Source organism: Saccopteryx leptura, chromosome 3 (assembly GCF_036850995.1).
Source record: "Saccopteryx leptura isolate mSacLep1 chromosome 3, mSacLep1_pri_phased_curated, whole genome shotgun sequence".
Classification (NCBI taxonomy): domain Eukaryota; kingdom Metazoa; phylum Chordata; class Mammalia; order Chiroptera; family Emballonuridae; genus Saccopteryx; species Saccopteryx leptura.
Genome location: NC_089505.1, coordinates 218,967,578 through 218,992,502, shown reverse-complemented (window position 1 = coordinate 218,992,502; position 24,925 = coordinate 218,967,578). Strand labels below are relative to the sequence as shown.

The 24,925-nt window shown below is 41.5% G+C and overlaps 1 protein-coding gene across 7 annotated transcripts in view; it reads left to right on the top strand.

Annotated features, from left to right (window-relative positions):
* Window positions 1-16,091, top strand: part of AFF3 (ALF transcription elongation factor 3) — a 729,890-nt gene extending 713,799 nt beyond the window's left edge. For all 7 annotated transcript variants that reach the window (XM_066377560.1, XM_066377559.1, XM_066377558.1 and 4 more), the window contains 5 exons: window positions 4,560-4,631; window positions 6,471-6,564; window positions 8,819-8,868; window positions 9,018-9,241; window positions 12,444-16,091. In XM_066377560.1, the coding sequence (XP_066233657.1) occupies window positions 4,560-4,631; window positions 6,471-6,564; window positions 8,819-8,868; window positions 9,018-9,241; window positions 12,444-12,565 (562 nt within the window). In that variant the 3' untranslated portion in view covers window positions 12,566-16,091. The remainder of the gene's footprint in view (window positions 1-4,559; window positions 4,632-6,470; window positions 6,565-8,818; window positions 8,869-9,017; window positions 9,242-12,443) is intronic.
* Window positions 16,092-24,925: the final 8,834 nt, after the last annotated feature.

Here is a 24,925-nt window from a genome sequence, read left to right as displayed (position 1 = left end):
AATGGGTTAACAATGAGATCAAGGAAAAAGGTCAAAAAAGATCTTCAAACAAATGAAAATGAGAATAAAACAACCCCAAACTTATGGGACAGAGAAAGCAATCATAAAAAGAAAAGTCATAGCATTACAAGCCTACTTTAAGAAACAAGAAAAAAATCTCAAATAAACAATCTAACTTTACACTTAAAGGAACTAAGAAATGAACAATAAACAAAGTCCAAGTGAGTAGAAGAAAGGAAATAATAAAGATCAGAGCAGAAGTAAATGAAATAGGGCCCAAAAAACAATATAAAACATCAATGAAACCAAGAGCTGGTTCTTTGAAATGATAAAGATTGACAAACCTTTAACCAGATTCAACAAGAAGAAAAGAGAGAGGACCCAAATAAATAAAGTTAGAAATGAAGGAAAGTAAAGTAACAACTGATACCACAGAAATACAAAGAATTGTAAGAAAATATTACAAACAACTCAACAATATACCAACAAATTAGACAATCTGAACAAAATGGATAAATTTCTAAAAACATACAATCTTCCATAACAGAATCAGGAAGAAACAGAAATTTTGAATAGATTGATTACAACTAATGAAATTGAAGCAGTTATCAAAAAACTCCCAACAAACAAAAGTCCCAGACCAAGTGGCTTCCCAGGTGAATTTTACCAAATAGTCAAAGAAAAACTAACAACATAATCTCAAACTATTCCTAAAAATTCAAGAGAAGGAAAGACTCTTAAGCTCACAGTATGAGGCTAGCATTATCCTAATTTCAAAACTAGGTAAATACACTACAAAGAGAGAAAATTATAGGCCAATATCCCTAATGAATGCTGAAAGCCTCAACAAAATATTAGCAAACCAGATCCAGCAATACATTAAAAAGATCATACTGCCTGACCGGGTGGTGGCGCAGTGGATAGAGTGTCGGACTGGGATGCGGAAGGACCCAGGTTCGAGACCCCGAGGTCGCCAGCTTGAGCGCGGGTTCATCTGGCTTGAGCAAAGAGCTCACCAGCTTGGACCCAAGGTCACTGGCTCCAGCAGGGGGTTACTCGGTCTGCTGAAGGCCCACGGTCAAGGCACATGTGAGAAAGCAATCAATGAACAACTAAGAAGTCGCAACACGCAATGAGAAACTGATGATTGATGCTTCTCATCTCTCTCCGTTCCTGTCTGTCTGTCCCTGTCTATCTCTGCCTCTGTAAAAAAAAAAAAAAAAAAATCATACATCATAATCAAGTGGGATTTATTCCAGGGATGCAAGGTTGGTTCAATATTCACAAATCAAAAACCATGATACACCACATAAACAAAGTGAAAGATAAAAATCACATGATCATATTAATAGATGCAGAAAAACCATTTGATAAAATCCAGCACCCATTTATGATTAAAAATAAAACTCTCAGCAAAATGGGAATAGAGGGATCATACCTCAACATAATAAGGGCCATATATGACAGACCCACAACCAACATCGTACTCAATAAGCAAAATCTAAAAGCATTTCCCTTAAAATCAAGAACAAGAAAGGGATGTCTGCTTTCACCACTGTTATTCAACATAGTTCTGAAAATCCTAGCCACAGCAATCAGACCAGAAGAAATAAAAGGCAACACAGTTGGAAATGAAAAAGTAAAACTGTCACTATTTGCATATAACCTACTATTGTATATAGAGAACCCTAAAGATTCCACCAAAAACCTACTAGAACTGATAAATGAATTCGGTAGAGTAGCAGGCTACAAAATAAATATCTGCATAGTGGTTTCATTTTTATACTCTAATAATGATCAGAAGGGGAAACTAAGAAAGCAATCCCAGTTACAGTTGTGTTAATAGGAAATAATATACCTAGAAATAAATTAAACCAAGGATGTAAAAAATCTGTACTCAGCAAATTATAAGACACTGAAGAAAGAAAGTAAAGAAAATAAAATTTGTGGAAGCATATACCATGTTCATAGATAGGTATAATTAACATTGTTAAAATGGCCATACTACCCAAGATAATCTGTAGATTCAACACAGTTTCTATCAAGATACCAATGGTGCATTTCACAGAACTAGAACAAATATTCCAAAGAATATGAACCACAAAAAAACCCAAATAGCTTTAGCAATCTTGAGAAAAAAGAACAAATTTGGAGAAATCACACTGCCTGATGTCAAACTATACTACAAGGCAATAGTAATCAAAGGAGCATATTACTGGCATAAAAACAGGCATATAGGCCTTGGCCGGTTGGCTCAGTGGTAGAGCGTCGGCCTGGCATGCAGGAGTCCCAGGTTCGATTCCTGGCCAGGGCACACAGGAGAAGCGCCCATCTGCTTCTCCACCCCTCCCCCTCTCCTTCCTCTCTGTCTCTCTCTTCCCCTCCCGCAGCCAGGGCTCCATTGGAGCAAAGTTGGCCTGGGCGCTGAGGATGGCTCTGTGGCCTCTGCCTCAGGCTCTAGAATGGCTCTGGTTGCAACAGAGTGACGCCCCAGATGGCCAGAGCTTCGCCCCCTGATGGGCGTGCCAGGTGGATCCCAGTCGTGTGCATGTGGGAGTCTGTTTGACTGCCTTCCAGTTTCCAACTTCAGAAAAATACAAAAAAAAAAAAAAAAAAGCATATAAATCAATGGAACAGAACAGAAAGCCTAGAAATAAACCCACATCTTTATGGTCAATTAATATTTGACAAAAGAGGCAAGAACATATAATGGGATAAAGACAGTTCAATAAGTGATATTGAGAAAATTGGAAAGAAGCATGCAAGAACTGAAAGTAAACCACCTTCTTACACCATGCATAAAAATAAACTCAGAATGGATTAAAGACTTAAGTGTAGGACTCAAAACCATACAAACCCTAGAAGAAAACATGGGTAGTAAAATCTCAGACATTTCTCATAGCAATATTTTTTTCTGATATATCTCCTTGGGCAAGAGAAACAAAAGATAAAATAAACTAATGAGACTACATCAAACTAAAACATTTTTGCACAACAAAGGAAATCTACAACAAAATGAAAAGACAACCCACTGAATGGGAGAACATTTTCACCAGTGATACATCTGAGAAGGGGTTAATTTCCAAAACTTATAAAGAACTCAGACAATTCAACACCAAAAAAAAAACCAAAAAAAAAAAAACCAACAATCCAAGTAAAAAATGGGCAAAGGATCTGAATAGACACTTCTCCAAAGAGGATATACAGTTGGACAATAAACATATGAAAAAATATTCAACCTCACTAATCATCAAAGAAATGTAAATTAAAACTACAGTGTAATATCACTTCACACCTGTCAGAACGGCTATCATCAATAAATCCACAAACAAGAAGTGTTGGCAAGAGTGTAGAGAAAAGGTAACCCTCATACAACCACTGTGGCATTTCCTCAGAAAATTTAAAATGGCCATATGACCTGCCTTATGACCAAGAAATTTCCACTTCTGGGAATTTATTCAAAGAAATCCAAAACACTAACTGGAAAGAATATATACACCCTTATGTTCATTGCAGCATTGTTTACAATAGCCAAGATTTGGAAATAGCCCAGGTGTCCATCAGTAGATGAGTGGATAAAAAAGCTGTGGTACATATACACAATGGAATACTACTCAGCTGTAAAGAAAGAAAGAACTCTTACCCTTTGCAACAGCATGGATGGACCTGGAGAGTATGTATTATGCTGAGTGAAATAAGCCAGCCAGAAAAAGAAAAGAGCCATATGATTTCACTTATATGTGGAATCTGATTAACAAAATAAACTAACAAACAAAATAGAAACAGATTCATAGATACAGAAAATAGACTGACATTTGTCAGAGAGAAGGGGATTTGGGGACTGGGTGAAAAAGGTGGAAGTATTAAGCAAAAAAAAAAAAAAAAAACCCTCAGAGACACACAGACAACAGTGTTTGGTGCTTAATACAAGGGAAAGGGAGTGGGGGGTGTAAGAGGGTGAGGGGGGATAAATGTGACAGAAAGAGACTTTCTTGGGGTGGTGAACACACAATACAACGTACAGATGATGTATTATAGAATCATACACTTGAAACCTACAGGCCCTGGCCGGTTGGCTCAGTGGTAGAGTGTCGGCCTGGCGTGCAGAAGTCCCGGGTTCGATTCCCGACCAGGGCACACAGGAGAGGCGCCCATCTGCTTCTCCACCCCTCCCCCTCTCCTTCCTCTCTGTCTCTCTCTTCCCCTCCCGCAGCAAGGCTCCATTGGAGCAAAAATGGCCCGGGCGCTGGGGATGGCTCCTTGGCCTCTGCCCCAGGCGCTAGAGTGGCTCTAGTCGCAACACAGCGATGCCCCGGAGGGGCAGAGTGTCGCCCCCTGGTGGGCAGAGCGTCGCCCCCTGGTGGGTGTGCCGGTTGGATCCCGGTCGAGCGCATGCGGGAGTCTGTCTGACTGTCTCTCCCCGTTTCCAGCTTCAGAAAAATACACACACACACACACACACACAAAAGAAAGAAACATACATTTTATCAACCAATGTTAGCCCCATAAATTTAATAAAAATTGAAAATATTATTTGGTTTTGCTTTTTTTTCTTCTAGGTATGCTATGAGACTAAAAACCCATTCAGGCCCCAATGCCACACCAGAAGATAAACAACTGGCTGCATTGTGGTGAGTGTATCCTGTCAGCTTAACATAGCCTGCTCAGCCTGTATCTCACCATTAGCAAAATCTCTCATGTCTTCTAACATGCAAAGCCAAGTGCAAGTCTAACATTGGCCAGGGAGAGGCCATCCCATTGCTCACTGCTATACCAGGAGTGATGCTCATTCAGTGATTGAAAATTGACAGGTCTATTATACAAGCATAAGTTTGTGTGTGTGTGTAAATCAGGTGAGTGTGTGTGTTAATGATTTGAACATGTGTTGTGCCAAATGTAATTTATCTTGTGTTTAATATTTTAGTTACAATGAAAATAATTCATCTATTTCTTTACATGTGGGATTAGTATGACTGAAGATGATGCATTCAGATTCTCAACATGTTAACCTGAGAAGCAGTTCATTACACTTTGATAATAAAAACTTTTCTTTTAAAATGTTAGCCAACAGGCCCTGGCCGGTTGGCTCAGTGGTAGAGCGTCGGCCTGGCGTGCAGAAGTCCTGGGTTCGATTCCCGGCCAGGGCACACAGGAGAGGCTCCCATCTGCTTCTCCACCCCTCCCCCTCTCCTTCCGCTCTGTCTCTCCCTTCCCCTCCCGCAGCCGAGGCTCCGTTGGAGCAAAGATGGCCCGGGCGCTGGGGATGGCTCCTTGGCCTCTGCCCCAGGCGCTAGAGTGGCTCTAGTCGCAACACAGCGATGCCCCAGAGGGGCAGAGCGTCACCCCCTGGTGGGCGTGCCGGGTGGATCCCGGTCGGGCGCATGCGGGAGTCTGTCTGACTGTCTCTCCCCGTTTCCAGCTTCAGAAAAATACAAAAAAAAAAATGTTAACCAACATGTAATAGATTTTTATATCTGTAATGATTGCAGGGAGAGTGAATGTGATTATAATAGTAATTTCCATTACATTTCCTCAGGACACTTCACCCCAAATTCCAAATCACAAGACACCTTCTGTAACAGGGATCCAAAATATTTTACTCTCCAAAGGTTTATACTTCCCTGGACAGTCAAGTCTCAAAGAAATGAATAAATAATGGCAACATCCAAAAACAGGAAGGCCCAGGTAGCTGTGTCTCTTCACCTCATCTGGAGTGTGATGTGCAAAGGGAGAGTGTCACGCTCTGTTTGGTACCGTGGAGTCTGCCATGTCAGCACCACACCTGAGTTAGCAATAATTATGAATGAAAAGCACTAAGGATAAGAGGACATCTCAGGAAATGCTTTCTGCACTCTTTTCAAACTTTTAAGTCCCATGTTAGGGTTAAGAAATTAATGATGATTAATAATATTAAGTCAAATTACTAATATGTAAACACTAAGTACATAAAATATTATATCAGTAAAATGGTAACTTCTCAGCATAGAGTTTTTCATGTTTATAAAACACATATCTGTTCCTTTGAACTAAATATAATCAAATAAAGTAGTTTAAAAGTAAAGGAATAAAAACAGGTGGAAGGCGATTCTTTCAGCAAAGCCGATGATACCTCAAGTTCAGGGCTATGCCCTGACTCCCAGGAAGTGGGAGAGCTGTGTGCTAGAGCTTCCTCGCTCCGCTCATGGGAAGACACTGTCCTCTAGTGGTGAAACAAGAAAATGGCCAGTCCTGCACCCCAACAAAGCAATAAAGCAAGTGTGGAGTGATCTAATGTTAAATATATTTATGAAGTAACTCCTTTGAAGTATATCTTCTGAACAAAAGGAAGGTCAGATACTTAAGACATATGTGTATATATATTTTATATATATATATATAATCGTGATATAAATATTGAGTGCTTGAAACAATGATTTTTTAAAGTCTTGTCTGCAGAGGACACACTTACGCTTTCTCTTCTTCCACTGCAGTTACCGATGCCTGGCTCTCCTGTACTGGCGGATGTTTCGACTCAAAAGGGATCATGCTGTAAAGTACTCAAAAGCACTTATTGACTATTTCAAGGTACTCTCTGGCTAATGGGTGACATTGTTCCCTGTATTCAGCTGTCTCCCTATCAAGGATGTTTTTGAGGGTGGGATCCATTGTTCTGAAAATAATATAGGAGCCTTATGTATGGTAATACATAAAACTTATTTATGATATACTCGTGGTGTTCAGGGCTCAGAGAATAGCCTTGGGAGCCTGGCTAATTCATCCCGCTGCCTTGAAGCCATGTATTTTTATGGCCTCAAGAGAAAGAAGATTTAGTTACCAATTCCATGTGGTAGAAGATTCATCTTGATACTTAACATTATGTTCTTCATGTTCATGTAGATCTTCTTACTCTTGGAAGTAACTAACTACTGAGAACTTGCTAGCTAATTCCTGAAGCTAATTTAATTATTGATAAAGATATTGTTTTCGATGATAAGAAATGCCTTGTTAGAACTCAGAGGCACTAGGACAGTAACAATATATAAATGTGAAGATAGAACTTTTCCCTATCACAAGGAATGAAATCATTTTCACTAGGGGAATAACACAAAACTTTCTTTCATGTACTTTTGTGAAATAGAGCTGAAGTGATCATTCATTTGAGATTGCTGGATCTAGTCACTGTCCATCTGTCTATAGAAACAAGAAATTACACCATCTCTACCTCCAACAACCCTTTATCAGATACACAACCATCATTTTAGATCCTTTAATCCTCAATTCCACTTCTTAGAGATTCTCTCTGATGGCCAGGCTAGATTGGGGGTCCCGTGGGCTAAAGCCAGCAAGCTGGCTCCTTCCTGATCATGTATGAAGAATAACCTGGTGCTAAGCCAGGATGGGGATGGTCTTGGCTGACAGTAAGCCTTTCTCTTTACTTTTTGCACCTGATGTCAAAATAAGTCAATTTAAAAAATTTAAAATCTAAAAACTATAACTAAAGAGAGTTATCACAGCCAAGAAAAATGCTGCAGTAGGGAAGGAATCTGAACTCTGTGAGCCACAGGGGTTACAAGGGAACTTCTAAGTAATACAAGAAGTTTTTAATGTATGTATACAGTCCATGAATATGTACAAAATGCATGGAGGACACAACTTAAAAATCAGAGTTTCCCCTTTAGTAGTGATTGGTAGTCACCCTTTAATTAAAGGCTATTTCTCTGCTCCTTAAAGTTTCCTGGTTATGGAACCTGCAGGTAACTATGATAAATTGTCCATAGAGAGTATTCCACCAGTGCAGAGCTATTCTGAACAAAGGGCACTGTTCCCGCTGTGTTTGGACAGTCACAGGGCTTGGTGGTGGTGGAGGAGGCCTGGGGGCAGCTGCAAATTGCCACACAGAAGGCTGTTTCTTACCATCTTGATAATACCCCCATAAAAACTAAAAATCAGTCACGACTTTATAAAGTTCTTTTTAACCAAGATAAATGCTCAGTCTCTATGGAACCAGGCTGAGGCTGTTTTCTTGTCTCTAGAAGGAAAAATTCACATCAGCATTGGCAAGACTTTTCCTTAACAGTCCCATAGACTTAGGTCCAAGAAAGCATTGTTGGGCTCTCAGAGAGGAAATGTATCTGTACATTTAGGAACTTTCCTTACCAAAGGCAGAACGTCTTGAAATGCCTGATGCAAACAGCAGGCTCTTGAAACATAGCATCCTAAATGAGAATATTCAGATTAAATCAGAATTTGTGAGTGTCCAATCTGTCAAGGAAGTGTATTTTAATCTGTTCTTCTAGAAATATTCAAGCTTAACATTTTTTAAGAGAAATGATTTTAAGCTTCCTAAGTTGAAATAATACAATTTGGTGTCCCATGTTTGCAGGCATTAAATGTATGCCAGGTGCTTGTGCAGATGTGTCCTGCGTGTCTACACAAAGGGTTCTTGGTGTGTGGAGGGGGGGGGGGGGGGCTCTGCTCTTTTTCCTTTTTAGAATTAAATTAATTTAAAATGGAAAAATTAAACTGGTTCAGGATTCAGCTGGCCCCCAGGATTAGGATTTAATCTATTACATGGGATTTGGGACATGGGAACCCAGGCTGTGGGAAAGCGCTCCTCTGTGGCCTGTTGTGGGACCCTGCAGGCCGTGCAGTTGTCCCCACTAGGTTTCAGAGACGGGCTCAGTAGCCTAGGGTTTGTGAGCCCTGGATCCGGTGTCTAGGAATCTGCATTTTATCTACAGTGTCGACCATTCTCTTAGCCATCACCTGAGAACATGTTACTGTCGGCTCTAGAAGCTTAAGCAGATGACTCACTATCATTGTTTTTATTTTTCTGCAGAATTCATCTAAAGCTGCCCAAGCCCCATCTCCGTGGGGAGCCAGTGGAAAGTACGTTGATTTTTCCAAAGTAAAGGTGATAAATGAGACACTGCCTGGTGCTGGGCAGACTGCTGCTTTGTTTACAGTGTCTGGAGGGGCTGCCCCACCTCACCTGGCACCAACCTCTCCACCCTTGTTTTTCTATGCTCTCCCCTCAGGAGTACTGGAACTCCTTCCCCCATGTCTCCCAATCCCTCTCCGACCAGCTCCGTGGGATCGCAGGGGAGCCTGTCCAACACCAACGCCCTGTCCCCTTCAACCATCGTCAGCATCCCACAGCGCATCCACCAGATGGCAGCCAATCATGTCAGCATCACGAACAGCATCCTGCACAGCTATGACTACTGGGAGATGGCGGACAACCTGGCCAAGGAGAACAGAGGTGTGTGTGCCTTTAGGGGGTGTGCCTGGTTCCGCTGCGGCTCAGGGAAACATCATCGGACAAGTTGTCATCATTTACCAAAGAAGAAATCACAGAAGCTGTCATCTACTATGGGAAACTTGCCTGACCTCTGCCCCTCACTCAGAGCCTCTTATAACTTAACTTACCTTTATCTTCACTGTAAGAGATAAAGATAGAGCTGATATAGTTACAGGTAATATAAATATATACAGATACAGATATATAGCTATCGATACAGACATAGACATACACACGTATGTCCTTTTCCCTGTAGACAGTGAGCTCCTTGAAGGTAAGGATTATGTTTTATCCTACTTTTTGGAAGACCTGAACAGTGTCTAGAACACAGTTGGGGATCTGAAACATTAAATTTATTAATTAACTAATGAGTATGAATGTTACTAGCTATCTAAGTGATAGCTCTTCCAAATGAAAAGGAAGTGTTTACATGTAGCAGTACTACTGTGTTTCTTTTTAAATGTTTTCCTTTTACTGATTATAAAAGGAGGGCATGTTTACTATGGCTAACTTTATGAAGTATAGGAAACTGTTGTAGAAAAAAGCACTTTCCATATCACCAGTCTTATCACCAAGAAATAATTACTGTTAACATTCTACTGAAGTTTCTTCTACTCTCCAAATATGCATATATTTTTACCAAAATAAGATCATAGTATATGTACAGTGTTATATAGCCTGTCTTTTTTTTTTCATTTAACATTATATCAGGCATTTTCCCATGTTATTAACTGGTTCAAAAACACCCTTTATGGCCTGGCCAGCCTGACTGGTGATGGTGTAGTCATAGAATGTCAACCTGGGACACTGAGATTCCCAGTTCAAAACTGCGAGGTTACTGGCTTGAGCATGAGCTCATCCAGCTAGAGCTCAGGTTCCCCAGCCTGAGCACGGGGTCACTGGCTTGAACATGGGATAATAAATACAATCCCAAGGTCGCTGGCTTGAGCCCGAGGTTGCTGGCTTTAGCAAGGGGACACTGGCTCAACTGGAGCCCCCCGCCCCAGTCAAGGCACATATGAGAAGCAATCAATGAACAACTGAAGTGGCGCAACTAGGAGCTGATGCTTGTCATTTCTCTCCCTTTCTGTCTCCCTCTCTCAAAAAAAAAAAAAAAAAAGAAAAGGAAGGAAGGAAGGGAGGGAGGGAGAGAGGGAGAAAGGAAGGAAGGGAGGAAAGAAGAAAGAGAAAAGAAAAAGAAGAACACCTTTTATGATAGTTCTATGTTACTGTCATAATTGTGCTTATAAAACCATAAAGTGATTTCTCAGACTCTTCTCTGGTTGTTGAGCACTTAGGTTACTTCCAATTTTTTCCACTATTACAAATAATGTTACAATAAATATATTTATGTAAATCATTTTTCATATTTTTTACAGAAGGGAGTTGTAGAAGTAGAATTTTGGGATAAACAGGTATAGATTCTTTTAAGATATATATTGTTATATGTCTTGATATATATTGTTAACTTTTCTCCTAAATGATTATACCAATTTGCTACTCAGGTGAAAGTATAAATCTGAGGTCACTTTCAAGTCATTAAATGCAACTTTTGTTCCCATGATAGCATAAAGCCTCATCATGAACACCTGATGAAGAAGTTATGGCATGGCTAGGCAGGTGGACCCTGAGTGCATGAAACTGGAGATACAACCCAATAGTCCGTGACACGCAGCCCAGGGGTGCCGACCCTGGAAATCCAGTGGGAAGCAGCATAGAGCTGGGCTCTATAAAGCAGATAGTAGTTGAGTATCTGAGATGGAGTGAGGTGGGTGTCGTAAGAAGACAAAACAGAAAGAACAAATGTATAAAAATTGACCTGGCCAGTTTGGCAGACCCTGAGCAGGCCAGGCTCCAGGTGCCTCCCACCAGGGGGCAGTACCACAGGTCCAGTGAGAAGTCAGCGTTGTTTTTCTAACCAGCCCTCCTCCCTGCTTGGCTCCCAGATTCCTGCCGTGGCTGCCATCCCAGCCACCTGTAACTGGCTTCTCTCTCCCCCTCCCTGCCTTCCCCACAGGACCTCCTTCAGCATGGATGTATGAGAGCACCTTGGAGAAACTTCTCCCAGGTACTTCTTTTGGAGGAGTGTTGTACAGGGATCCAGTTATGACAGCATAGCAGCTATATGCATTTATTTGCCTCTGTTAGCTACTAAGCTATGATCTCTGAGAAAGGAGAGTCTATTGTACATTGCTGATCTTGACATACTCCCTGCTTCTACCTTACTTCACCTAGCATGATGCACATGATAAATATTTAATGAAAGGACAAACCCAGAGAATGTTCAAGGACTAGAAGGTGACCTCACCAGAGATGTTTCAGAACTGTCTCTGGTTTGCCAGCAGGAGCCTGGAGCCTGAGACCCCCCTTCACTGGCTCAGCATATTCCACAGCTGAGTCTAGGATAAGGGATGACAGAGCCACAGCCCGTGTCCAGGGTGGAAAGCATTACTGCACAAGGAGAATGCAGTCTGAGGAAGTCAGTTTTCCTTACTATTTGGCTTAGTAAATGTTATTCATTTGAATTAAAAATTGCCAACAGCCCGACCAGGAGGTGGCGCAGTGGATAGAGCATCAGACTGGGATGCGAAGGACCCAGGTTCGAAACCCTGAGGTTGCCAGCTTGAGCGTGGGCTCATCTGGTTTGAGCACAGGGTCGCTGGCTTGAGCCCAAGGTGGCTGACTTGAAGCCCAAGGTCACTGGCTTGAACCCAAGGTCGCTGGCTTGAGCAAGGGGTCACTTGCTCTCCTGTAGGCCCCTGGTCAAGGCACATATGAGAAAGCAATCAATGAACAATTAAGGAGCCACAACGAAAAATTGACGCTTCTCATCTCTCTCCCTTCCTGCCTCTCTATCCTTATCTGTCTCTCACTCTGTCTGTCACAAAAATAAATAAGTGAATATATACATAAATAAATAAAATAAAATAAAAATTGCCAACAGAGTGACTATTTGGATAAAAGTATGAGTCTCTACATGTGGGTTTCATTCAGTTCAGTAGAAAGCTAAAGCCGCAGGATGGAAGAGACATGCTTGATTTATAGAGACCACAAGTGTATGTTTTCTTAGGTCTCCCAGGGTAGCACACTGGTACCATGTGTGGCACTCTTTTATTTTTTTTTACAATGTGTGGCACTCTTAACGACTCTCTCTTTCCCCTAGAATTCTTCAATGACCTGGACCTGCTCATGGGGCCTGTCACCCTCCACAGCAGCATGGAACATCTGGTCCAGTACTCCCAGCAGGGCTTGCACTGGCTGCGGAGCAGCGCCCACCTGTCCTAGGGACCTTGCTCTGCAGCTGAATGTGCTCTTATCCCTACGGATGGCTCAGTGTTTCCGGGCACTGTGCTACTGAAACCCTAGCCACGTCGTTAATCAGACTGCAGTGAATATGTTCTCAGCATCCAACAACGGTCTTTTTCCAGGGCATGTGTGTTTGTACGTGTGGTTTAGAAGAAGCGGGCTGTGTGTGTGAGGCACACAGCTCCTTAACACATTTGCTTTGTCTAGTTCCCGTAATCCCCGGCTAGACAGAGTGGTCAGAGGTTTCTGATTAGAGGAAATACACATACACACACACACACACACAATCGTACACACACACACACACACTTTCTACTTCAAGCTGAACCATGACTTTTTAGAACATTCAACCAAAATCTCATGGTTAGTTAACCAGGTGCAATGCAGCACACCAGAAGTTTGACTGCCAGTTAAGATGAACGTAGTTCTTATATTATTGATTACTTTCAGTATTAATGTACTATTCCCCAATTATTCTTTAAATGTATGTGTTAATGGGCAATTGAATAATGAAAATAAGTCAGTTATTTTTTGTGCTGAATGTTTACTAGGTTGCATGTTACCAAATACCCTGCCTTTCATTTAATGCCCGCCCCTTCATCCAACTCCTTTACCAACTAAATGCATTATAAGCAAATAGATCAACTCCCATAGGCTTTCCCTGCCCTACCCCTAAAAGTATGCAGAGTGGCACAGAACTCAGTGCCTTTGACAGTGAACCAGCACAAGAGCCGCCACAGCACAGTTTGGCGCTCAGTTAGGCATGGAGATCTTTCGCACGTGCAGCGACAAGCCCGCCCAGCACACGTGTTTCTTCTTCCTGCCACTGTGACACGGTGGCTGTCAAGCCATGTGGCATTTGTCAGCCAATATGTTTCTACCTTTTTCTTTCCATGATAGCTTTTTTACAAATGTTCTTAGCCAAATTAGGACATTCCCTGAAAGGACCCTTCACGAGTCTGTATCTGTTGCTTATCAGGCTAACAACTACTTGCTATCTTGCTGATGTCTAACCCTCTCACTCTTCATGCACAGTGTGCCACTTACATACGTTAGGGATGGGGCGTGTGTTCCAGGCTTTGGTTAAGAAGCTGCTTCCTGCGCAGGGTGAATCATTCCTGCAGCAACCACAGCGCTGGAGGGGCGGCAGTCTCGGAAGACCATGCTACGGCCTGTGTGTCTGCTATATTTATGTCTTGCCCTCAATTCTTTTCTTTCTTTTTTAATTAAGTTTACATTTTAGCTTTTTGGCTTCTTGTTTACAGTTTTTGTCAGAAACTTGTTTCTTTTATAGTCCTTTGTCAAGCCCTAGATTTAGTCTTATTAAATATATTTGAATTTCAAAATATTGGTTAAAAAGAAAAAACACCTAAAAAAAGAGGACATATTTGCCATACTTTAAAAACAAAAATAATGTTCCTGTGGCCTCTCACATGACAAAATTGCACCAGGATGGTCTGAGAAAGACAGGTGATGCAATTTATGGAGCAATCCATTTTTCAAGGTGAAGGTGGCACAAAACATTTATAACAGATACTTGTGTTCTCTCTCTGATGAGCTGATCGTATTAAGATTTTTGTAAGCCTGATGTATAGGTGGAAATAAGATTGCTAAACACTGATTGAAAACCATACCAGTGATTGAACTATACAAATGGTGACCTGAAATTAATTTAAAATGAGCAGTGAAGAGTTTATGAAATTTGCATTTGACTTTAGCCTTCAAGCATCTGGAACTATTAACAGAATTTCTGTTTTACCTTTATCCAACCAAGGTGCTTCTCACATCCCTTTTACTAGTTGTCATGGCGGAGTACACAATCCCACTTGATGTTGGAAATTTAAGTCTAACTTAAGAAATTGTGATTTTTATTTATTTAATTTTTTTTTTTTTTTTTTTTTTTTTGAGAACTGAGGCCTAGTTCTGCTTACTCTTGCTGAATTCCGATGAAATATTCATACTCTTACATAAAGGGATGGCCCTCAGGTGCATCCCCGGGGTGCTTTGCTGGCCTTGTCCATCTTTAAGGCTTCAGGGCTTGTGTGGTGTCCACGTGGTGTGCTGACCGTGAACCCCACCTAAGCACGTGGGTGGCCTCGGGCATTTTCTCAGCGCTCGATGGCCCACGTTGCCCAGCAGAACCTGACACTGGTCGTTTTAGGGTGGGCTTTCGTTTCTTCTGTGAGCACATTGGGGCAGTGGTTTCTGTTTGCTTGGATGTAGATGATTATGCTAAGGAACCATCTTCTTGTTGTTTGTGAAGGTCATTCATAACTGCTCCTTTTACTCAGTTTTGTTCAAAGAAGAAATATCTTTTTTGCATTTTCTAATTATAAAAGCAATACCTGCTTTGTTGTGAAAATTCAAGCAACAGAAATGTAGAAAAAGTAGTAAGTCCCACCCCCAAGAGGCAACAACTGCTCACAGTTTTATGTCTTTCCTTATAGAAATTCTTCCATTTCAACATATAATGTCTATCATTTCTTTCTATTTGAATAAATATTATTTCCTCAGAAGTTCAACTGACCTTATCCTTCCATTACCTGAGTGGATGCCAACCTTGGTGACAGTTTTAGAGTTACCTTTCAAAGAGAGTAACCTCATGCATTCCTGATCAAAATTTGGGATTTGTTTCTGCTCTACACAGATCAGACTTATGTGCAGAATTGTGCCTGGAAAGAGAGGTTTGGTTAAAACAGTTATTTCTGGAAACTTTCAAATCACAAATGGAAGTTTGGACCCACTATCTAAAGAGGAATGTACTGGAAAAATAATCTGAAGAGCTGACAAATTATGTACTAGATTGAACACCCAGAACGCAATGCAATGAGACTGTCTGCACTAAAATGCGTCCTAGTATGTACAACAACAGTGTGTGTGTTATATAACAGTGATGTGTACATTTCTGACATCCCATGCACAATATACACAGTTTGTATAAATGCATACATTTAAAAATATATATGTACAATACAGCTACCATAAAACTGTAGTACGCCTGAAGGAGATTACTAGTGCCTAATATTGAGTATAAGTCACTGCGTGTCTGCATCACCTTGGAAGTACAGTAATTGTTATAAAATTAATCCATGCAGCCAACATTATTTATGAATCACATCTTTGAAACTGTGCAGTAGTATATACATATATATTTTTAAATAACATTTTTCACAGTTTTCCAGAGTTACTGTTGAAATCTGTATCACCAAAAAAAAAGAAAAAAGAAAAAAAGAAACAAAAGCAAGATTTTTTTAATAATGTAGACACTCTTCAGACCCAGTAATCTATGTGTGGTTTCCTGTTTGTAGATACCCAAGAGACTTAGCAGTCACCAGCCTTAATGCATGTACAGGATATTATTGTGACTTAATTTATCTGCAGTTTTTAATCCATGTGAAATTGGAATTTATAAACTACTTGGATCAAAATGTCTGCCTTTCTAAGGTTGCAAATGTTACATTAAATGATTTATGTTGTAAATGAGAGAAATTGAGTTGTACGTAAAAAAACATCTACCAATTTCTGTGACTATTTTTACAAGAAAACTTTAGAAGCAAAATATGTTCAAATAAGTATTCAGGTCCCCATTTCATAATCTCTCTAGAAGCAACCTTGTTTCATGAATTTTTTAACATAGCTCCCACAGATTATCATTACTAAGTCTGATATTTTTCACGGGGGAAAAGAAGTATTTTTTTTTTATTATAACTACACTTTACTCCCTGTCTTTCCCGTTTCCCAGCCGTATACACATGTGCACACAGGCTGGGAAAGCACACCCCAGTGTTTCAGAAAACCCCGAGTAGGAACGTGAGGAGTTCACGGATGCCCGCAACAGTGCCTGTCCAGCCAGGGGCCCTGAGACACTGGTCCACTTAGCATTCCTTAATAACAAGTGAGCCTGACCTGTGGTGACACAGTGAGTAAAAGACGTTGACCTGGAACACTGAGGTTGCCGGTTCGAAACCCCAGGCTTGCCTGGTCAAGGCACATATGGGAGTTGATGCTTCCTGCTCCTCCCTCTGTTCTTTTTTTTTTTTTTTTTTTTTTGTATTTTTCTGAAGCTGGAAACGGGGAGAGACAGTCAGACAGACTCCCGCATGTGCCCGACCGGGATCCACCCGGCACGCCCACCAGGGGCGAAGCTCTGCCCACCAGGGGGCGATGCTCTGCCCCTCCGGGGTGTCGCTCTGCCACGACCAGAGCCACTCTAGCGCCTGGGGCAGAGGCCAAGGAGCCATCCCCAGCGCCTGGGCATCTTTGCTCCAATGGAGCCTTAGCTGCGGGAGGGGAAGAGAGAGACAGAGAGGAAGGAGGGGGGGTGGAGAAGCAAATGGGCACTTCTATGTGCCCTGGCCGGGAATCGAACCCAGGTCCCCCGCATGCCAGGCCGACACTCTACCGCTGAGCCAACCGGCCAGGGCCCCTCTGTTCTTTCTATCTCTTTCCTCTCTCTGTCTCTTTCTCTCTCTGTGTTTCTTCTCTCTAAAAAACTGAATAAATAAAATGTAAAAAATAAATAAATTGTAAAAAAAAAAGAAAGAAAAAATAATAACAAGTGATTCCCTGACTCGTGGGCTGGGATTTTCCCACTCAAACCAACAGGGTGAAATAATGTTTGCAATTCTATCTGGCTGAGTAGAATAAAGTAATTTTGAATTAACAAAGCTGGAAATATTAGCCCAGTGTCTTGCCATCGTACATCCCCCTGCATAGGAGAGGTTTTTGGTTAAACTCATTTTTACTCTTTTCTCCCTCCTTTTTCATTCCCCTCCTCCCCAAACTAAACAAAGGCAGAAAGAGTACCTAAAACAAGTTGATTACTTGACCTTACCCAGCCCATATCCTTAGATTCATAGATGCCTTGTCGTGAAGCAGACCCCCAGCTCCGTGTCTCCATGGAGACGGCCAGGAGGCCAGGTCGGACCTTGGCTCTGCTTGCTCCAGGCCCATTCACAGGTGGTCTGGGCTAACACACCCAGCAGTGTTTCAAGAACTGTCTTTCTCTTACTCTGCTTTGCCCACTACTTCAGCTGAAGCCTGTTCCTATCTAAATCATATTTTTTTAAAATAACACTTTTTTTATGAAACCTGGATCAACTGAAGTCTTAAAGATTTTTTTTTTTAACGAAGGGAAAAACAACAACATGAACTGCATTTTCAACAATTTGGAGCCAGAGTTTATTTGCTCATTTTCATATTTCCAGACGGCATGGTCTTCAGTGTTGCATACAACTTCCTGACCGTGCACAAGGCATGTTCAGAGATCTGTATGCTTTTTGTCCAACTGAATTATTCTGTATTTGTCATCAGAGGGGTCCATTTGTTTTCTTGGCATGAGGAAAATTATAAAACTCTCTTCTCAAACTAATTACATCTGAGCATGGGTTTGGTTTTTATTATATATTTAATTGGCACTCAGGCAGTGGGGGCTAGATTTTAGGTTGGTGGCAGAGGGATTAAGTTCACAGCTCTCAGAATAATGAGAGTCAGGGGATTATATCCCTGTGTATTTCTGTGAAAATCCTCTTGCAGCCAGTTTGAAACATGATCTCAGGGATGAATTCAAGACCCTCATTGCAAGCCAACAGAGTCAGCGTTTGTCTCTGGGCATCAGGAAGCCACAGTGAGTCCTGGGTCACTGCACCGAGGACAGTGAGCTCTCCTAGGGAGGCTCGTCAGAGGATACTTCTCCCTATTATGATGGAGAATAAACAACCAATGTTTAGGATGTTCACATCATGCTATTTGGTTGCAAAAATAATTACAGTAGTCTAGTTTCCATATTGTTCTCCATCCCATGTACACTGCTCACAAAAATAAGGGGATATTTTATCACTTCATATTCATTTTGAAATATCCCCTAATTTTTGTGAGCAGTATATTTATCATCTCTTTAGATGCCCAAATGAGCGAAGAGAAAATACTGACACTGAGGCCTGCATCACTGGCTGCAGAACATTCTGCCCAAAGCAACCAAAGGCATATGACTTTCTAAGGGACGGTCCTTGAGCCTCTTTTGTTCCTGTCTTCCAACAGCAGCACTGATCACAAAGCCTAAATAAAGCATGGCCATGTCATTGAGATGCCAAAAATTCTAAAGATATAATCATTTTTTGTGATAGGTGCTGTCCTAGCAACACCAGCTATCTCTGGGGCCTACCTGTGTGGTGAAATACCAATACCAATACTAACACTTGGGGGAGAAATTTGCAAACTGATTATTTATGTCCTGATGTTCCAACGGTTACCAACTCAACCTGAAATGCCCTTCTCTGTGAGCTGGTTTACTTTCCTTTGAGGGGTTTTTTCTTCTAAGTTCTATGAGATTTATTACCTTGACTTTTTAAAAAAAAAGTCATTCAGGGCAGCGAAGGCTTTAGGGAAATGAAGCTTCAGCATTAGAACTTGGGGACAATGGGGCATAGAAGTCAGGAGGAGACCTGGGGTGCCTGGACATGCTGCTCCTCTGCTGCTGCACCTGGTCCTTGAATAAAACTCCTCTCCATGCCTCGGTTTCCTCCATGTGAGTTGTAACTTGGAGCATCAACCCTTGCAGTGAGTGTGAGAATCAACACTACTAGGCAAGAGTGTTGAGATTACAGCTGTTGCCCCAGCAGGAGTTAAGCATCTGTCAGAACAAGCAACAGAAATATCTGATGTCTGTAGGCACTGCTCTGCAGAGGTGTGTGATGTGGGAGCCAATACTTTATCTCAGCCCTACTAGGCTCTGGAGGCCCATCTGAGTGACAGTAGGGTGGTCGCAGACCCCTCATGGGACAGGAGGGTGATAGGAGCTCCTCTGCCTTTGTTGTTACCACTATGAGTCTGCTCTGCCTGGAGGTGTAGGTCTAATGAACCAATGAGGGGTTGAGGGGAGCCTGTCCTTGCCAGGAGCCACAGAGCTGCCAGGGATCCCAGAAGGGGTCGTACAATCTCACCATCCTCTTTCTCACCCACTCCTGGCCTTCAGAAATCAGGGTATCCTGATGGAAAGGGGGAGAAAGACCATTGGGTCCAGAATGCCGATGTGTGCCATCTGCCGTGAGAAAATACCCGTCTATTGAACACCGTGCTTCCCATCTCCTCAACCAGCACAGTCCACTTCCTGCGCTCTCTCATTTTCCCTGTGAGTGCTAAGGAGGCTGAGTTTTCTTCACATGAGTCTGTGCCTCTGATGGTAATTTTTGTTTTGTTTGGGGCTGGGGAGTAGAGGACAGCTGCTCTGGGAGTTTTTTCCCTGAGAAAGGAGATCTGTCATAAGGGACTTGGGTATGCCATGAGCTTCAGGGGAGAGAAAACTTCGCTTGAGAAAATGGATGGATTTTTTTCTCTTGTGGGTTGGATGGTTGCCTCAATGTGATCTCTTAATTATAGGCTAAACCTTAGACAGTATATGAGGAAAAAGAAAAACCAACATATAACTTAGTGATTTTGTGACGCCCAACTAGAAACTGAACAGTCTAGCCCCAAACACTGGGCAAAGACTGGAAATCTGACCAGTGACCTGAACGTTTCACACCTCTGAGATCAAGGTCCCCAAAGGCAGATGGAAGTAGTTTAACTTTAACCTAATATTTATATTATTTACACATAGGGCTTCCTTGTGTCCCTAAATCAGTGCATTGAGCTTAGCCAAAATAATCCCCACTGAAAATCCCTTTCCTAGCTTTTCTCCAGTACAAAAACAGCAGCTGTAGGTTCCGATTTAAACCCAAAATTATTCTAATGCCCTTTCCACAGGAGCACAGCACCTTGTAAAATGTGAATTCCATGTATCCTGATGAAAAATTCCAGAGAAGCAACACAAAATGTACTAGCATGAGGAAGTCTAGCTATGCTACCATTCTTTGGAATCAAGTTTAAAGTCACTCTCTGGTAGTCAGAACAGGAATTTAAAATCCCACAGTGTTCTTGTGCCATGTCACCGTGAGGTGCAGTCACGAGGCTGGCAACTCTAAGCAGCATTCTGATGACGAAGGCCTCCTGTATCATACCAAACACTCTTCAAATTCTGCATCTCCACCTTGGGTAAGTTGTCAGCATCTTGGGAACCTGCTTATTGCCTGCAAGGTAAGCAATGGTCCAGTTTCAGCAGCCACAAAATCAAATTAGAGGGCCTCATTTTCTCAACTCTCATAGGATTGGTTCCAGAATTGAGGAAGAATTTAAATATGTCAATTCTGTACAGTAATTGATGCTGTAAAAAGGTACATGTTGTAGCATTGAGGAAAGTGCTGTTCAATATAATTTTCATGTGTGTCTAGTGATTCAACATCAAAAGCACTTATGTGTTGGGGACCAGAAAGCCAACAGGGATTTTGCAGTTTAGATTTTGGGGGGACAGAGGTGTGGGAAACTGGCAGTAAGCTGACAGTCTGCCCAACCCCCACCTCACTTGTTCTGTGAAGTTGCTAAAGGCTGTTAAGCTGGGGTGCTGGATTGTTTATATTCATCCTACCTACCCCATGTTCCCCAGAAAGACTGGAGGCAAGTTTCTTCTATCCTTTGTTTTGTGTGAAGTTAAGATGTTATGTATGGTGGGGATTTTCTGCACTTGGTAAAATTCTTGGGTTGCCTTTGAGATATGATCAGAGATCTCATTGGTTTGCTAATGGCCCACTATAAATAAATGAGGAAGCAGTTTTTGAGCGCTCTCTGTTCTTGACAGCAGCATTGCAAAGCTCTCCCAAACCCATCCTTTATTCCTTAAGCCTATTTTCTTAATTCCGCACCATTCCCACTCAGGATCTGGAATTACTAGCTGCACTAGTTTGCGATACTTACATTCCTTTTTGTCATGTGATATTCATTCTGGGATCCTGGTGAGAGCGTTTGGATATGGTTATGGAGAAAGTCCAGCATCTGTGTGGATTGTCACTATTTTCATCCAAGTAATCACCATGATCTGTTAAGCATCAACATTACAGACTGCTGCTACTGATGCTACCATGTGCTCTTATCGGTGTACGCAAATATGTGAGAAAAGTCTTTATCCACGGGATTCACAAAGACCAGCGGCTTCAGTGAGGGTCACTTCCTACAGCTTCTCTTCTCAACACTCAGCACACTATTTCCAAGGAAATTCCAGGGGTCTGCACTGAGTACTGGGGTCCACCCAGTCTTGTAGAGGAGACTCATCTCCCAGGATGCTTCTAAGATGTCTGTGTGTGTGGAGTCTGATGTGCTTCCCCTTGGTGGTGGCTCATCTCTGCATACAGAAAGGGCAAATGTTAAATACCTTTTTTCTGGCTCCCTCACATAGAAGAATAAAAGTTGCTATCACACAGCTGTGTTTATCATATTGCAGACAGACTAAACTCCACAATCAAATCCTGACTAATTTTTTATAGAAAATTAAATTTAACAGGGTGACATTGATCAATAAGAATACATTGGTTTAAGCATTTTTATAGCATTTGAACTGTTGATTATGTTGTAGACTCATCACTCAAAGTCAAATCAACTTCTATCACCTTATATTTGTCCCTCTTTATACCCTTCTCCCACCCCTCCCCCAACCCTCTCCCCCCAAGCTTGTAGTTTTGATTTGTTTTGTTCCTTGTGTCTTGTCAAATAACTCCCTTGAATATTTCCTGCAGTGGGAGTTTTCTGGTGATAAATTCCCTCAGAAATTTCTGTATGTCTGTAAAAGTTTTTATTTCTCCTTCATATCTGAAGGGTAATTTTGATGGATATAGTATTCTTGGCTGGTAATTCCTCTCTTTCAGTACTTTGAGTGTTTGGGTCCACTCTCATCTGGCTTGTAGAGTTCCTGCTGAGAAATCTTATAACCTAATGGGTTTTCCTTTATATGTTATATTCTTCTTTTCCCTAGCTGCCTTAAGGATTCTTTCTTTGTCATTGATTCCTGACAGTTTTGTTACAATATGACTTGGAGTAGGTCTGTTTGGGTTGACATGACTTGGTGTTCTGTTTGCTTCTTGGATTCAAGGCTCTAACTCTTTCCACAGGCTTGGGAAATTCTCAACAATTCTTTGTTTGAATAGGCTCTCCATTCCCTTCTCCCTCTCTTCTTCTTCTGCTATACCTCTCTTTTTCTTCTTATATTGCTCTTTCTGATGGAGTCAGATAATTCTTATAGAGCTCTCAGTTTCGTTTTTTTTATTCATGAGTCTCTCTTCTCTCTGTAGCATCTCTAGTTGCCTGTCTTTGATGTCACTGATTCTTTTCTCTCTCTGGCTTGTTCTATTAGCTAAACTTGCTACCTCAGTCTTCAATTCATGTATTGAGTTCTTCATCTCTGTTTTTAAAGTTTCCATCTCCTTGGTGAGGTGTTCATTTTGTTTTCTGAGCTCATTAAGTTGCCTATTGGCAACATCTCATTGAGTATTTTCAGAACTTCAATTTTGAATTTTTTATCATTTAACTCCAAATTTTTCATGTGATTGAGGTTGTTTTCTGGAGATTTTGCTTTTTTTTTCTGAACTACATCTCTGTCTTGTGTAGCCATGGTATTCTATTTCTTCTTCCTTGATGGCATTTAAGAGTGGTGTTGTTAAGAACCCTAACAAAAAAACTGCTCAAAAAATGAAAAGTTGCCTGACCTGTGGTGGCGCAGTGGATAAAGCGTTGACCTGGAACACTGAAGTCACCGGTTCAAAACCCTGCACTTGTCTGGTCAAGGCACATATGGGAGTTGATGCTTCCTGCTCCTCCTCCCTTTCTCTCTCTCTCTCCTCTTTAAAAATATGAATAAATAAATAAATAAATTTTAAAAATAAAAAGTTAAAATAAAAATACAATAAGAAATACAAAAACTTAAAAAATTATAAGAAAAACCACAGGAAAAAGATCAACCCCCCCCCAAAATTAAAAATACCCACAAAATATAAGAATAAAATATATAAAAATTAAAGAAAATGAAATTCAAAAGATAAAAAGAAGAAGAAAAAAGGGAAAAGGAAAAAATGATAGAAGAAAGGAAAAATAAATTTCGGTTTTGAGAGGTTTCTTCCAGTAGGTGTCACTGTATTACAACTTTTAGCTCTGTGAAGTTCTTGGGCTGTCCACTGAGACTTTGGTGTGGCAATGATGTAGGCAGGGCTGCAGGCGCATTGGTGGGTGGGGTGTGTTGTGAGGGCTTCATGGCTCTAACAATGGCGATCTCAGGCTTCCCGGTGTTCTGCTCCTTCCCACTTTTCAACAGACCTGGGGACTGGACATGGAGCACCTCTGTTCTTCAGGGGAGAGAGTGGCGATGGAGAGCTAGCTGTGGGGTTTGTCTCTGCCACTCTCAGTACCGCAAGGTGAGGGAGGCAGGATCTGGGAGGCTGCGGGCTGCAGTTTAGCTTTCTCTGTCTCTGCTGAGTGTGAGCTGCAGGCAGACCGCAAAAACACTGGCCGTGACCCTGCGCTCTGGCCGCTTTGGTTTATCTCCCCCTCAGCCCCTCTGTCTCACCACTCGTCCAGGCAGAAGACCAGTCACTCCGGGTTTGTCTCCTCCCCAGAGCCAACCTCAAATGTGATTTATCTTCTGCTCCTTTTACACATCCTCCCACCTTTAGTCCATTCAGCACATGGATCCCTCAGGCAAACCTTTAAGCCCAGCTGGGGTTTTTTCTGCTGCATTATGGTTGTTCAATTTGTTGAAACTTCAAGGGGAGAGATCAGGAGTATCTCATGCCGCTATTACGCTGACACCCAAATCATGACTAATTCAATAGTAAATTATTTTTGGGAAAATGTTGGGAAGGAATAGAGTACATCTAGTGGGGTTCTTATATATTTTTTATCTGAGTTTAAATTTATATGTACAAAGATGATGGAGCTATTGACCAATTATTTTACTGTTTGGAAAGTTTGCTATGTCTATAAGTCACATGATTCTTGTGCAGCATGTGTGTGGGCTGGGGAAACTCCTACTGTACTTGACAGAATAAGCCTTAAGGATTTATAAGAATAAGCAATTTTGTATTTAAAGCTAAATATTAGTGCTTCAGGGAAATTACTTTTTAGTCTTTTAATAAACCTTAAAATCAACATCACTCTGTTCAAAACCATCCTGTCTCTCCCTACAATTTCTGAACAAAATGTCCTTCCTCATGTGTTACAGTATTTTATTTTAAATAGTCAGCTTGTCACAAACTATCTTTTCCTCTACAAAAGTATGACTCTACCTGAATTACTAAAATAAATGAGAGCATTTTAATTTTTTGTTGTTGTTATTTATTGGTTTTAGAAATAGTGAGGAAGGGAGGGAGAGAGCAACATTGATGTGGGGTTCCACTTATTCATGCACTCATTGGTTGATTCTTGTGTGTGCTCTGACAGGAATTTGAACCTGCAACCTTGGCATATCTGGATGATGCTCTAACC